The 17,321-nt window shown below is 35.7% G+C and overlaps 1 protein-coding gene across 1 annotated transcript in view; it reads left to right on the forward strand.

Moving 5' to 3' along the window:
• The first annotated feature begins 7,988 nt into the window (after nucleotides 1–7,988).
• The window catches only part of LOC133525908 (homeobox protein aristaless-like 4), a 53,441-nt gene continuing 44,108 nt past the window's right edge, over nucleotides 7,989–17,321 (forward strand). The window contains exon 1 of the mRNA XM_061862325.1: nucleotides 7,989–9,615. Coding sequence (XP_061718309.1) covers nucleotides 8,985–9,615 — 631 coding nt within the window. The 5' untranslated portion in view covers nucleotides 7,989–8,984. The remainder of the gene's footprint in view (nucleotides 9,616–17,321) is intronic.

The raw sequence follows: 17,321 nt of genomic DNA on the forward strand, positions 1-17,321 counted from the left end.
TAATCATTTTATTCCAAGTGATGACTGTTTAAGTAGTAAGTAATGTGAAAAGGAAATGAGATCTGTTCCTGTACTTTGTGATGTTTTTTAGGAAACAAGCAGAGACTTGAATAGATAAAGGTGAGGGAGTGTCATTATAAATGTCATATTTTTATGAAACATGATAATTATGACACACTATGTCATTACTAATGCCATGTAAAGTTAACCTGGTCCAACTCTATTAGAGCAGCACCATTATCTCGTTTGATTTATTTGTTTCATTGATAATAATTTTAGGATACTTCTAGAGAATATGACCTTTTGATAACATCATTCAAGATACAGCATGCAAACTTAAGTTCTGTCGTTAATTAAACAATCATTGAAAAAAGATAAATTCAGCTGGACTTGAACCAGTATCGATACACCTTATTGGGGCTACACTACGACCGCTTTACCGATATTAAGCTATGGGTAAATTAAACTCGTGGTGTGGGTTCTTAACAAATTCCACTTGAACATATAAAAAGTCGTGTTAATTAAAACCAAGATTTTGGTTGAGATTTAATTAAATGACATATAAAATACTGGTAGTTGGTATGTGAACATAAATCGCATTGAAAGTTTTAACACGAATAACATTAAAGTTTTAACCAATTATGGTTTGACACAGTATAACCTAAATGGAATATAAATAAAGATTTTGAATACGGCATAGATATCTTTAAAAATATGCAGAATGCAGATTCTCAGACCCATAAGTTACGAAATGTTTTTTTTTTAAACCAACGATGCTATGGTTTAATACAACCTCGGATGAACATTAACCTTACAACTCCGATATCAAAATATACGATCCCCAAAATGCCGCGTGCAAAGCGGCAGATGAAAGACATGTAATTTGGCGTCGTACCACATCGCATTATTCCTTTGACACACTCGCAACAAAGCGACGGGGCGGGGCCACACATGGTCAAAATATAGTACACTAAGTAATTGTTGGGATTTTCCCCAATTTCTGAACAGTCACATTTCTGTAAGCGCATTAAAGGACATTTTAGAAATACAAAAAGCCATTTTAGGAACAGTTCTGTGTTTTTATGATTTCGTAGTCATCTAGAATCCGCATTGTTTCACTATCGGCCCGATTCGGAATTTAAGGTAAGTACGTCAACCATTTGCTAAAGATACGATATGAATTAGATACACAGTGTCAAAAGTGATGTTTTTCAAACAAAAATGTCACTCTTGACACTGACATATCCAATCCATATCGTATCTTTAGGAAATTTTTGACGCACCTTAAAGTTCGAATTGGGCCGTATGTCTATCTGTCCATCCTAGGCTTAGCTCCGTGCTCGTTTACTACTAAAAGCTGCAATTTGGCATAGATATATTTGGGAATTTCATACCCAGCTCAAGTGACTGCCAATTCGTCTTCGTCGGAACTCTCATATTCTTACCCTTCTTTATAATATTCTCTTCAACCCCATTACCCTCCCCATATCTTAACGAACGTTTTAAATATCTCTCTTCTGCTCGGTGTGCGGGAAAGCATCTCCTTGCTCCTCCTCCTTCTTCTTCTAAATTTTATATTAATTCCTTCAGCTTTCGGGCAGTTCGATTGTGGAATGCTTTGCCGTTGGATATAAGATGCGCCAAATCCCTTCCCATATTTAAAAACCTTCCCATATTTAAAAATCTCATTACCTCTCGCTTCCTTAATTTGCCTTTATTTATTTATGTATGTGTATTATATGTGTGTATGTTATACATATGTATATATTTTATTTAGTATAATTCTGCAACATATATATTCATGCTTGATATGTGATGCTGTTTCTATTAGTATTATTCTAATCTCGTATCAGCACTACCCGTTCATTGTTGTAAGTTATTGGTTTCCTGCTTCCCAAAGGTTGTCTGGAAGAGATCGCTATTGAGCGATAAGACCGCCTGTTGTTAACTAATATAATATGTGTTCTTTTTCTGTATTCCCTTTTCATTATTTGGTGCATAACAAAAAATATATTATTATGAATTTTTGAACCATGTGTCGAAAAAAAGGAAAAAATCGGTCAAGAGCATATCGGGCCATGCTCAGAGTAGGGTCCCGTAGTTACTCTTCCGTCACAATAAGCTGAACTGGAACTTAAAGTATAGTAGATTATTAACCAAGGGATGAACTGTGGATAGTACGTCTTACTATGAAGGGGAAACTTTTTGCGATAACTCAAAAACAGCTAAACTGATCATGTCCGCTTCATTTTTCTTTCATAGTTTTCATTAAATGTCTTTCTTAAGCTCTACTTCCACGATTTTTTTCATATTTTTTTGACCTATGGTTCAAAAGTTAGAGAGGGGGACACATTTTTTTTTCTTTCGGATCGATCATCTCCGAATATATTCACTTTATCAAAAAATTATTGTTGAAGACCCCTATTAGTTTTGAAAGACCTTTTAAACGATAGGGTTTGGGTTTGCTTCAACCCCACACTGTAGGGTTGAAGCAAAAATTTTCATCCCCACTATACGTGTAGGGGAAAACCCTAAAAAAAATTTTTTTAGTTTTTATTCTACGACTTTGTCGGCTGTATTGATTTGATAAATTCTTAAGAGAATACGGGAGCTAAGTTTTAAATATTTTAGGTGAATATATCCGTTTCACTAACGAAAGCGGGTCCTAAAACTAGTGTGATAAGGACAACGCCAGGTTAGGCGTAAAATCGGCTGTAGGCGTAACGAGTATGCCTCAAAGGACACTAAGCCGCCTTAATCGTATATATACGATACGACCTTCAAACCTTCAAGAAAAGAGCGCACTCCCATCTTAAAGGCCGGCAACGCACTTACAACCCCTCTGGTGTTGCAGGTGTCCATGGGGGCGGTAATCGCTTACCATCAGGTGATCCGTCTGCTCGTTTGCCTCCTCTACCATAATAAATATATATATATATTTGAAGAAGAACATTATTTTGCTCTGACGTGTTAAGCTTAACAGCTTAACAGCTACAGCGCAAGATGTAGAAGAAAAGAGTAGATATTCGTCATTATTTTAAGATCTTAGTAATTTTCAGATCTTAGTAGTAAATCAGAACGAGATACGTGTATGACTGTGTGCAAAATTAACCATTTACTACAATCTGTACGTACATTCTAGAGGTGTCCCCATACATATGCGCTTAGGAATCTTTTAATAATCATGGGCAATATAACGGTAGTATTACCCACCCAGTATCAACTTTACATAAATATTGTATTTTAACTCTGACTAGGCATTAAAACTTAAACTGAAATCGTATCATTATTTACTTTAAAATTTACCCACGTCGCCTCAAAAAGCACAATATATGTAATACAGTACACTGACTAAAAACTACTACTACTAGGTCAGATGGCAGTCGCTTTCGTAAAAACTTGTACCTACGCCAAATCTTGGGATTAGTTGTCAAGCGGACCCCAGGCTCCCATGAGCCGTGGCAAAATGCCGGGACAACGCGAGGAAGAAGAGGAGAGACACTGACTAAAAAGTCGCGTCTTAGATTGAACTAGGTATGTATGTAAAACATGGCTCGGAATCTATTTTTTGCGCCCTCGTACGCATAGCAACCTATCTAGTGGGAGGACGACGTATCCAGGATGGGGAGTAGTACTCTTGAATAAAAAACAAGGTAATCAGGCTCTGAACTGGTGTGTCACTGATATCTAGTAAACTCAGATTCGACGCCGTCTCTGTGTGATTTACAATATGAGTAAGAGCATACTTATTTATTGTACCATCAGCCGTAAAAGCGCATGGCGACGTTATCAACTGATTCATTCATAATTCCTAAATGCAATTTTTCAGCTCACTGTACTGTAAATAATACATACATTGCCTCCATAGTGCCCGAGCACAGGAGTCACACTCCAAGAAGCGTGGAGTCAATTAAAACTACTAATAAAGTTCTAAGACATTTCACTCCAAAGTCTAGTTGAAAACTTCGCCGTAGTTACACCTGGAGTGAATTCTATTTGGCCCTGCCTTGGCGATGGCTAAGAGTATGCATGTTCCTTAGCACATTACCATTTTTGAACTGACTAATGTACTGACAGTAAGCATATCATGCGTTAGGTTTGCGCCAAACCAAATTATCTGTGGTACCTGTACCTGATCTAACTATAAAATAAAATAAATTACAATTTTCATCGCCAAATGAATGATTAGCCGTCATCGCCCTTTTCGCTGCTCGTGACCAACTTTCGACTGCTGGAAATAAACTTCCTCTCATACACCAGAGGCATTACGCTACATAGCTCCCCAGCGTGGGAGCTATGTAGCGTACGTGCTCCTCAGTTCGGGTTGGAGATGTCACATATAACTTCTAAATTTCATGGCTCATCTGAAAACCAAATCGATACTTAATATACTAGAGTCCGTGTATGTTGTCTGCGCGTCAAGTGGTACGTCAATTAGGTGTGATGAAAAATATTGTGTGCATCACGGGCGGTTCAGGGATTACAAATCCTTCGGCTTCGGGCTTTAATTCACACTCGTTCATAAATTCTTGTATACCGCTCTTAATACACAATGTACTATGAATACCTTTACACCTCTTATTTATGCGTCACACTTATTGTGCGTCTGTGACCGTTAAAACATTTGCCAAATTGTATTGTATATTTTTTATAGTTCTTCATTGAGTGACGTTGATCAGTCCGTCGATTATAGTTGATGTAACAGGCCCTTAATGAGAAGAGCTTCTAAACGAAAATAATTAAATAAGCGCAACACATACATAAATTTATTCATTCATCATAGGGCGAATCGGAATAATATGAAAAATCCATTGATATTAAAATTTATAATTTACTAGTAGATTTATTTCCCGAAGACACACGTTCAACCCCCTTTTCACCCCCGTTTAGGGGTTCAATTTACACTTTATAAATGCGACCTAGTGTGAACATTTCAACTTTCTAACTTTTGTAGTTTCCGCTATGCGTAAATGAATCGGTCAGTCAGTCAGTCAGTAGGACACCCACATTTATATATATAGATCGATAAGTATTATTTGAAATATTAACACATTTTTAGCCTGTTCCGATTCGCTCTGTGATCAAATTCGGCTCGGTCTACGATACACCGTGTTTTTTGTTTATTTCCGTTAAATTAAGTAACTTTCTCAAAGACACCGGTATTCTAATTAACTCCATTTCGGAGATAATCATAATTTAATTTTTATCTTATAATGCCCTTATGAGCGTGTACACTTGCCTTAGGGCCTGTTTACATATCGATTAGTGTTTAGTATGAGATAACACATTTGCTACTAAACGTAAATACTATTTCGGACGATTGATGTTCGAAATGACAGTGATATGTCACAGTTTTCAATTGTTTGGTTGAGTTAAATATAATGCCCGTCTTACAACAACGCTATATGCAACCTTTGATTACTTTTTATAAAAATAATAATATTTAAAAAATTATTAAAAAAAGTTTTTATTTTTATTAAATTAACTATGCCATTTAGTTTCCCTTAACGTTCTTACTGATACCCCGAAGTTAACGGAATTCAATAAAAACACGGTGTATGTACATTAAAGCAAAAGTATCAATACTACTCATACGATGCGATATCTTCGTAGCTACGTAGCCGGGCTACGAAGTTTACCGCCCGATGTATAGCTATACATCGCCATCGGCGTCGTAGCATGATTGGGGAAGTGTTTTTTTCTGTCGAAGTCTTCTGAATGCAATTAAAAGAATCCGCGTTGCCTCTTTTTTACGTCAGAGTTATATATACCTATTACTAAGCATTTCAAATGGTCTAATATTATTTTCATCACACTTGCTCGAAAACGGTGTTATTGTATGCCAGCATACAGAGATGTTTATGATGATGATGATGATGAACAGAGATGATGTATTTCCTTTGTTGTTTTTATTATATTTGTTTGACATTTAGAATTTATTCTTGAAACAATCTAGACTAGTATTTTTTATATTTTTTTTTTGTATGACTATATTTTGTGAAATTTTTAATATTAAATTTGATCTATGAATTATAATCATTAGTTTTTTTTTTAATTTGATTATAATTACAATTTATTTAAAAACACAACATAATACATATAAAACTTAAAATCTAAATCTAAAAATAAATAAAACTAATCTTAAAATAAATAATTAAAAACTATCCCCCTGCGGCATGGTGCCGTAGATGCTGGCAGCATTTCCTCGTTGTATCGCAATACTTATTAGTATTATATATGGAATAATATTTACAACATCAATAAATTGCTCTGATAATTAGATTAAGATAATTATATGTAATACTGTCTTACTATTCATAAGTGCTTGTTGCTAGGCCTACATGAATAAAGTATATTTAAATTGAATTGAATTGATGCAATGAGCTATATTATGACCACAGGCGTATTTTTTTTTTAATTTCTTTACGTTCATGGGCATATTGGGCATAGGGTTTTTTTCACGTAGGTATGAATGAGTTTTAGTTTTAAAATACTGGCGTTTATAAATTATTTGTTTGTGTATGTTTATAAATATTTAATTGCCGTTTAAAATATTTTTACACCATTTTCAATCGTGGCTGATTGCCGGATAGATCTGTACTTTCGATACCTAACCAAAACCAAAACAATAAAGTTTTTTTCCTCAATTATGATGAAAAACGTTGTGTGCCACGGGCGTTATACAAGAATTACGAACTCGTGTTAATGAAGCCCTTGCCTTAGGCTTCGGGCTTAAAATTAACCCTTATTCGTAAATACTTGTTTACCGCCCTTAATACACAATTTACTATACCGTAGTATATTATGGCCCTTAGGCTACTGGTTCTATTTTCCAAATATTCATACAGACGTGTTGGCGTAAAGTATTTAAGAGGCCGATTCAAACTTATGTTCTGACATCAAAAACGATATCTAAATGATGTCAGTCGCCCGCGTTTCACTCGCGCCAATATGATACACATGTACGGACAAGTACGAACAAAATGCACGCGCGACTGAAATCATTTTGATGTGAGACTGTAATTGGCCAATACGAACGTGCACTGTCTTTGAATTGGCCTCTTGAAGTTTGCGCACCAATTTTGAGGAAGCGATATGAGGCACAGCTCGACCCAGGCCTAATGCTTCGTTTATTTGTCTTTGTTTAAATTACAAAATTACTTGTTTACAGATTAACATTAACACTCCTTACCGACATGTGCCTGTTTAAGATAGTTTTACTACTCCGATACAAGTAGCGCCATGGCTAACCTAACCAAGCAGTTGTCTCCATTTCAACACAATACGGCCTATTTCTACTATACGATTTTTATCTCCAATCTAAACCTCAAATTAAACATATCGAAGCTGCAGATCAGACACCGAACCTGATACCCTATCTGTTAATGGTATTCATAACTCGGTATGCAAAATGAAGGGTTGGTAGGATCGGCTACACTCGTATCTTTGATATTTGATATCTTGTTTAATATTAATTGTTTAAAAATGCTGATAATGGAACTGCGGTATTTATTATGTTATTGTTTTCTGTACTAAATGTGTATATGTGTTAGTACCTACTATTATGAATAAATCATGTACTTAAAGCCAGACAAGCTAAGTTGATAATAGCCCATTTTGATAGCCCAGTCTGTGCAAGTGTTAAGTAAACGTCATAATTTCATTGACGTTTAATATAACACTCGCACTGTCTGAGCTGTCGAAATCGCTACCAACTTATCTTGGTCTGACTCTACCTACCTCCATGCACGAAAGTTTATTATAAAATGATGTAAACTTATCCCTCTTTGGGGTTCCGTAGTCAACTAGCCATCCTTATAGTTTTGCCATGTCAGCCAGCTTAGCTTATGGTCTAACTCTACTCCCTTTTGCTTATTATGTACAGTCAGCATCAAAAGTAGCTGATCAAACAAGGTTTCAAAAGTATCTACCATTCTATAACTGCTTAACAAAATGTGATGGTTCTATATGTATAACAATTAAGACGGTAAAAGATATACTTTAGAATTTAAATTTTAGAGATTAATCTATATTTGGAAAAGTTATCCAGAATATCAGATACTTTTGGCGCGTTATTTCATCCGCTACTATTGATGCTGACTGTACCTGTGATACTTAATAATAGCTCCCGTTCAAGGCAGCCAATAGTGACCGACGAAAAACTACGGAACCCTACACTGAGCATGGCCTGGAATTTCATCCGTTACGATAGAGGTTAAGAAAGTTTATCTCTACATTTTACAATACTATAAACAAGATAATTATAATTGAGTAATATACGATTCCTATTTAGTTAGGCATCACCCAAAGACAAGATACACTCAAGAGAACGAAGTGCTTCGCTTTTATTGCTCTCGAATGTATTAGTAATTATTTAGGTTTATACTCAAATATTCATGAATATTATATACTAAATGATATATTTTTTTATTATAGTTACCTACTTCATGATTGAAAAATAGGATAACATATAGTGCAGTCTTAAAATATGTACAAAAATATAAATTTTAAATAATAAACTCAAATAACACGATAGCAATGAGTTCAATGAAAGTAGATGTGAGTTAAACAAAATCTACGATTTATCAGCAAGGAGAGTTATATAGGTGTAACAAAACGGGCTTAGATCAAACACAGCACTATCACAAAACACTCCTTTTAATATTCGCAACAATTCCTCATCTCTGTTTCACGTCTTATTTACCTCGAGAAGTTGGGACCCGTGAGCTATTTTGTTTGAATTTTGTGAAACAAAACATGGTGCAATGCATAAACTTTAAACGCAAGATCGACGAGAAGCCATGGAACAATAAAACAAACAAAAGCCTATCTGGCCCGGAGCACTGCCGCGGCGGGCTCCGCCCCCAGCTGGCGCTCGTTTGCCATTGGTCGCCCGCAGCCGCCCCCGACGCAGGGGCGCTCTTCGCAATGGGGGCAAACGAGATGCAGCATCCCTATAAAGATTTTACATCGATTATGGGGGTATGGGAGCAGGCCGTTTCGTTCTAGCCCGTGGGCGGTGGCGTTCGGTCCTCTCGCGCAGTCGCGAACAATTAAAACGTGCGGGGCGGCTTGTGCGCGGCGACGGCGACGTCACTATAATGTGGTTAGTCAGTGAGCGTCGGGGCCGGGCCGACGGCGACGGCACGCAGCACGAGGCCCGCAGCTCGCTCGGAGAGCGCTGGTCGATCAGCCCGCGAGCCGGCCACAGCACGGTGGAGTTCAAGAGTGCGGCGTGCGCGGCGGCCGGGGAGCCGCCCGCGCCGCCTTTGTCAGCGCTGCCGGATCCGCAGCAGTTCAACATCTTCCCCGCCTTCTTCAGCAGGCAGCTTAACTTTACTGGTGGAGGCGGATGCGGCCAAGGGTCGAAGATTATGGAGGAGTTACGGCCGAACCTAGTCGGAGGGTTGCTTGGAGTCGGGGGGTTGTTGGATGAGCACGGGGCGGACGCCAAGTTCCTGCCGGGCGGAGAGAGCAAATACACGCCGGACAAGGGTCGCAAGTGCAGCAACGCGTCGAGCTCGTCGGCGGAGGAGTTCGGCGCGCTGTACGGCGGCGAGCACGCGGCCACACCGCCCGCACCGCCGCTCAGCCGCTCACTACAGGATCATACACGTGTGTACACTTCTATATTAACGTGATCAAGGATGATTGTCCATCAATGGGAGAGCCATAAAGGTAATGTTTATTTTTCCCATCCTAACCTCTGGTGGACAATTAGCCGCGTATTATCATTGGTGATCGAATTTTTGAGTTCTCTAAGATGATCTTTTATTGGACACAAAAAGTGCGATGTGTTCCTTTGTGTTGATAGAGAGCTTATTTTTTTCGAAGCATCGTAGATTCCAATAGCAATACTTACCTGCGCGTAATTTTGGAGTACCTATTTAATTTTTATGCCGCTTCTAACAGGGAAGTCGATCGTTGTACATTTAATGCAAACCAATAATACTATAAAAAAACTACAGAGAGATCGATTGGATTGCAGTAATTTTATTAGAAAACTTCTTCTATGTGTCTTTCTACTTCTTCTGGCTTTTTCATTTCATATATAGTGGTTCCTAATTACGACTGTGATGATTTGATGAAACTAAGTAGATTTAATTGTAGCCCTGCTGCCCGCTGTAACCATGCAGCAAATAAGATATCTGACAGTTCAAACTATTCATTTAGTAACAAACTGATAACCCGCTCCGACCCAGACTGCATGCTTTCATGATGAAAACGACAGTATATAAAGTGGAAACAAACAATACGGGATATTGTTACTAACTCTAATAAACTACTTAGACCCTGAGATACTATCTAAACACCCGACGCAAAAAGAGAGGGGTTATATGTTTGACGCCAATGTCTGTCTGTGTGTCAGTGGCATCGTAGCACTCAAACGCATGAATCAATTTTTACGTGAAAGCGAGTCTCCTTTCTGTGGTTCTTAACTATGTTGGATAAAAATCTATCCAGCAGTTTGAAAATTATCATAAAGGACTTAAACGCCTGTAGGGTCCATATCGCTTAAAACCATTATGAGTTCGCTGTGATAATGACTCTATGAAGTAAGTATTTATGATTTTTAATTTTTTTAGCTTATCGCGAGATGGCTCACAGAGCCGCTAGTTTACCTTACTATGGCTAAGTAGTACACGGTTTAGACATTTTGTCCCCAAGGAAAAAACTCTTTTTCGCATTTTTATTAATTCTGAAACCATTTTATTTAGATAATTTGTTTACATTGTAGATAGGTAAGGTTATGGTTATACATATTATTAGGAACTATGGGACGAGCAGGACACTTGCAGGGAGAATAAACAGTTAAAGATGCTTAAAAATATTAAAAAATAAATAAAACGATAATTTGTTTATTTTAAAACAAACGGTCATACAAAAAATATTGTTACAGTTTCTTCTCTTAATCTAGACCTATATTTTCCATTTTTGTTAAACTTATCTTTATATAGAAGCACGAAAAGTACCAATCTTCGTTTAGGTTCAGCTAAGTAGTGACATAACATTATTTTCAAGTGGAGATACATCATAATTTAATTTAAGCCATTTGCTGATTATTTACATATATATATACAATGTGATAAGTTACATTTTAACTTTTGAAACCGAAACTGTTTTAATTTTTGATGATAGGCGGAGCATATAAAACGGATCTAAATCTTGGTGATAAAGTTCGTGCGCCGGAGTCATGCACGAAATCGGATGGCCGAATGTCATGATTTATTTTTTATGTTCACATTAAATATAGCAGTTGAGTAATAATTTTAATGTGCAACTTTTATGGATTACGCCGATAAATACAGGGGTCGTTGGGAAAATACCATTATACTACGGGCAACACGGTAGGAAGTGGGGACACGGATCAGGTTGGACAGGCTCGTTTACTTGGGTCGAGGCAGTCAAACAGAACACACCGTGAAGGTTCAGTCAGATCAGAGTACCTGCAAGTACCTCGATTGTTGTATTAGTAATTGTTAGAGGTATATCGTATGGTTAACGACAATAATCTTCACAATAGTAAGAGGTTACACAGAATAAGACAAATCAGTTTTACAAAACACTCGGTAAAAAGCACAATGAAAAACATGTTCTACTTTTTTTTTAAATAAGTATCGACAATCATGACTTCATGACATAATACTTTAAATAATACTTTTAAATATTGACAGATCGCGTTAATGAACTTATGGTAGAGTTAAATATGTCTACATTTTTTACAATGTTATTTATTATCATTATAGAGTGCACATCATGCTTGTTGAATAAACATATTTTTGAAATAGTTCTACTATATGGAATGGAGAATAAATGTTTGTATCTGAGACGACATCGGCGTTCTTTATTACCTGGAAATCTTATACAATTCAATAATAAACCAATGCATAAATTACATTGACGTAAAAAATACCTTACGTAGTAGGACTTTCCTCATACAGTTGCCCTTATCCGGAGCAAAATAAAGTATGTTTGTAAAAGGAGTAACAATAACAATAAAGATAGTTTAGATCCAGGTATTTTTAAATATTTGAATTCAAATTTACCTAGCTTTTCAATATTAGATAATACAGGCAGTATTTCGGCATATTTCGTTCTGACTGCAAAACGAGTAAGATCAACTGAGATAAATGCAACTGTGGGATCTCTCTATGTTACGTTTTATTTTACAAATAACTTAGTATGTGTCACTAGGTACTAGCTGACTGAAGCTCTTAATTATAATTCACGTTGTTTAACAAATTACACAAATAGACGCAATAATCTCATAGTTGTATTGCATTTATCTCGGCCCAATTTGTGATAATTTGGTCGTTTACAAAGTGTAGTATTTGGGAAATATGGAAACAAGACTCCTTGAAAATATTACTTTCAGTATCTGTTTTGTTGTAACAGTAATATTCCATATCTATTTCATCTGTTTGGCATAATATTAGACAGGTAGAAAATCCTTCCAGTGTGCTTTGTTTTGCCTCGTACTAAATTCTACATAAGTACTGAACGTGCGCACAAAATTTAACGAGAATCGGTTGAGAATTGTGACCTGTAGAGGAGAACATCCGGACATACGAAAGCATTTTGCTCGAGTCAAAACTGACACCTTCGCTAACGCTTCGGTCAATAATACTAGCTTTTAAGGGTTCCGTAGTCAAGTAAGAACCCTTATAGTTTCGCCATGTCCGTCTGTCTGTCTGTCTGTCCGAGGCTTTGCTCCGTGGTCGCTAATAAATAAAATAAAGCCGACCAAGTCGTACAATAAAATCTAAAAATTTTTTTTTTAGGGTACCTCCCCTACACGTAAAGTGGGGGGTGTATTTTTTTTGCTTCATTACTACAGTGTGGGGTAGTGTTGGAAAGGTCTTTCCAAACTAATGGGGGTCTTCAACAAACATATTTTGATGAAATGAATATATTCGGAGATAATCACTCCGAAAAAAAAAAAGTCCCCCCCCCCCCTCTAACTTTTGAACTATAAGTCCAAAAATTATGAAAAAAATCGTAGAAGTAGCTTAAGCTTAGCTTAAGAAAGACATTATATGAAAATTATAGCGGACATTATCAGTTTACCTGTTTTTGAGTTATCGTAAAAAGTCTCCCCTTCATAGTAAAAAGACGTACATCCACAATATGTCTATTACTTTTATTAGGTACTGGTAACTCGGTTGAAAGATACCATTTCATCCCTTGGTTAACAATCTACTTTCTTTCGTTCTGCTCTTTCGTTTAGCTTTAGCTTATTGTGACGGAAGGGTAACTACGGAACCCTATACTGAGCATGGGCCGACATGGTCTTGGCCGGTTTTCATAATACAATAGTACTCATAACTGGGCAATAATTTGAGAATAGTCTTGTTTAACCTACTTTATCATTTTCGGAAAAAATATCGAGAATTGATTTTATCGGAATATGAACTCCCTACCTGTCATTCAATTTTCCACCTAATACCCGATGCTCGGTTATTATGAATATATTATATACATAGGTATACCGGGTGTCTCCTGTACCACGAGCAAATAATTAAACCATATATTGTACTCCTAAAACGATATAACTTTTGATTAACAACTTTTAAAAATTATGAAATATTTCAATTTTATCTTTTTCATATAAATTTAATATTATTTTCAATGTACGTGTAGTGTGTTTGACGTTGCTGGTCACGCTTTAAACGTAACAAATGTAGGTGAGTTTGGGGAGTACAACTTACAGTTACATATAAGAATACCTATATATATATATATATATATATATATATACCTAATAATATGACGACTAATCGAGAAACAAAACTAAGTATAACTAAGTATAGTTAGTTATACTTAGTTATACTTAGTTTTGTTTCTCGATACCGGCAACAGATCGACAGACTAGGAAAAAATCCTACACCGAGGCAGAATGTAAAGTTACATTGGAATGGCATTGTAGCAATGCAATGTGGCAAAATGGCGGGCGCCGTCGGTTCTTCGCTCTGCCCGGGCGCTAAATCTGAAATCATTCGACTATAGGTACCTAAGATACCTACTGTTAAAGGCACACATGAACTAGGTATTCTTATATGTAATCTAAGGTAGTTTATTGCAGAAAAATATTGTATAGTGTAAGGTAAGATAAGGGTACTTAAACTATTTTTCAAGAATCATTTTATGAAAAAACTTTTAGTTATGTATTCGAGCAAACATATTACCTACCTTCATTGCAACGTACAATGCAAGCCCAAAAATGCCAGCAGACAAATCTAGGGTCTTATCGAGCATCCTCGTATCAGCTCACAATAGCAAGGCGACCTATAACCAAGCACTGTACGTGCCAGTGATTACAATTGCAATTAGAGTAATATAGCAAACAATCGGGCCCGAGTGACGTCATGAATACGAAATGTCGTCACTAACGACCACCCCCTCCCGTGGGGGGTGAATTTTCAACCACCTCGCCCAACTTGCAGTGTGAGCAATTAATGTACGATACATTTCAGTTGACGTCTTTATATTTTAGCTCGATATTTCAATTTATCCTGTATACCTACTAGTATAAAATATAGGCGCTAGGCATATAGGTATAATAAACGATCGATTCATGTACGAGACATTCCAAACCTGAGAGACTTTATATTTTTAGTTTTTAGTTAGTAATTGTCTTTTTTTGTAGATTGTGTACATATTTATCCTAGAAAAAGAAAAAAATATGATATACTTACAGCACAGCGCTCACTGTTTTTTTTACTGTTCACATTAAATCTCAGAGTTATGCAAGACGAACCTGATAAATTTTGCGCTTTTTTGCTTATTTATAAAATTATTTAACTTTACCTAATATTTATCGCGTGCCACTCTTAGTTATAATCAGGTCGTAACATAGGTAACATTACTTACAACAACTTAGTTACATTTACGATGCAATAAAGTACTTACTTAAAACTTATTTTATAGTTTATAGTTTTTAGATACTTTTGTTACTTACATGTAAAAGAAAACGCAAATCGCTGCGTTTAAGCCATATTTAACTACTAGCTGTTGCACGCAACTTTGTTGGAGTGATTTTTTATATTGGTTGTTGTTACGCTACCCGAACATCGTGCTGCAAAACGTAGCAGTTGGGTTAATAATTTGACAACACATAACATTTATCTGTCACAATGTCATTCTACAAAGAATCAAATTTCTCACTCAAAATAATTTATATTTTCGATAAAAACTTTCAACTTCCTCTCAACTCTCTAGAAATATATCTCAACCCCTTTTTAACCTCCTTGGAAGACAAAAACACTAAAATGGACGCAGTTAAAGGAAAAGGATTCAATCCACAGCGAGATGAGCAAAAGTTATGGAGGTTTAAAGTTAGAAATGGTATTCCTCATTACTGATTCACTTTTCCCATAATACTTATTTGGATGAAACATGAGTTTTGACGTGTTTTAAGATTCTGTACATAAACGATTTAGTTTAATGTCGTATTTCTTGAGATATTTAACTAAATGTGGGGTTGGATCCATTTTGAGAAAATACTTTTTCCATGTAACCTTTTTTCATTTTAAATAGGCAATAAGGATTCATCCCAATAAATTGGAAAAAAAAAAAACGAGAAAATCACCAAGAAAATATAAAAAACTATTAAAAAAACAATGTAATAGCTTATCAAAGTATTGAGTATTAACAGAATTGAGATCACTTCTGTTTAACGATAATAAAAGCCTCTTATAATCACTAATCGTTTACATAAAAAATCAGTCTGAATGTTATACACGAGATATGTATTTTAATCTGTATCTATATTAGGTACTATGCATTCTGCTTCAGGATCTTCAGTTTCAAAGTCAACAGGCCCTGTATAGTCTTCTATGTCTTCTTCAAACGTGGAATTTCCTCGAAGAGAATAGTAAAACGGTAGGTAGTCCCTTGGGATAAGATCCAACATCGATCTTAAATCATCCAACTTTGCTTGAGGTATTTGCCACAATAGTTAAAAATCAGTTTCAGAGATGGCTAGAGGCCTACCTTTTACCTTTTTCTCAATGTAGTTCTAAAGTTTCAAAATTATAATTACTATAACATTATTAATACCAGCAACGTATTAACAAAATTAATAGTAAAAGCAAATTTTTTTATGAACAATATAATTAACATGGATCGTTATTAAAATTTAGCATTGTATTACCATTTAAAAAAAATCCCTATAACGTATTCATGTAAACTAGATCTTCTCCGTTGATTAATTGGCCACTATGAAACTATACCTGGAGTAAATTATCAAAAAAGATCCAAGTAACTTAAATCGACTTTGATGTTTGACCCTGAATATAAGTACAAGTTAATTTAAACCTGCAAAAATGATTCAGTTTGAATTATTTCTGTTATTTTTCCTCATCTATTTAATTTGTTTATGAATTACGATCCAAGTCGACATATAAAGCAAAAAAATCAAAATTAGCCTGTCATAGTAGTAAAACTGCCTTTTAGGTTAAGTATAAAGCTGTTTAAATTTAAAAAGTCAGCCTAAAGTAAAGTTAATATATTTAACATGAATCGTTTTTGTTGTTTACTGACACACCAATGCTGGAATAACAAGAATTCCACAAATGTGATCCAAGTTTGCTGAATCGTTTTTGTTGTTTAGCTAAATTATGTACACATCGTCAAATTAGTTTCTCAAAAACGATCCAAATGGGTTGGATCAGTTTTGTTGATATATATTTAGGATGAATAGTATTCATTGCATTTTCTCAAAAAGATTCCAAGCAGTTTGGATTTTTCTTGTTGAAATTTATATAAACCAGTCCTGTCACTAGCCTAATTTTACAACAAGGTACCAAGAGTATTGAATACTTATTGGTGAATATCATTTTTAATCTTTCATACATGGGGGATGGTATCCGATGTGGATTAAAATATGAAAACGCTATGTGAGCTCAGTGCTTTTTTGCTGAATGAAAATATACACATTAAAGGCTTGCCTGGTACACTTAACTCATGTTTTGGTATTTTTGTGGATTGGATCCTTTTCCTTTAACTACGTCCTAATATTTTTTGTTTTCTTATATTGTGTCTTCCTACAAAGTTTAAAATCACACAAAAATAATATTCGTATCTGATACAAACTTTCAACCCCATTTCAACTCCCTCTTGGGATGATATTTCATATCACTTTTCTGATATTCTAACATTAGATCTTGCTACGAAGTTTCAAGTTCCTAACTTAAAATAAAACTTATATCACTCACAAACTTTCATCCCCTTTTTAACTCTCACAGGGGTTGAATTCTTCAGTATCGCTTCTTATTTCTTGTAGACATTAATATAACTTGATCCATCTTCGTAGCATTTGT

This window comes from Cydia pomonella, chromosome 15 (genome assembly GCF_033807575.1).
Source record: "Cydia pomonella isolate Wapato2018A chromosome 15, ilCydPomo1, whole genome shotgun sequence".
NCBI classification, from domain to species: Eukaryota; Metazoa; Arthropoda; class Insecta; order Lepidoptera; family Tortricidae; genus Cydia; species Cydia pomonella.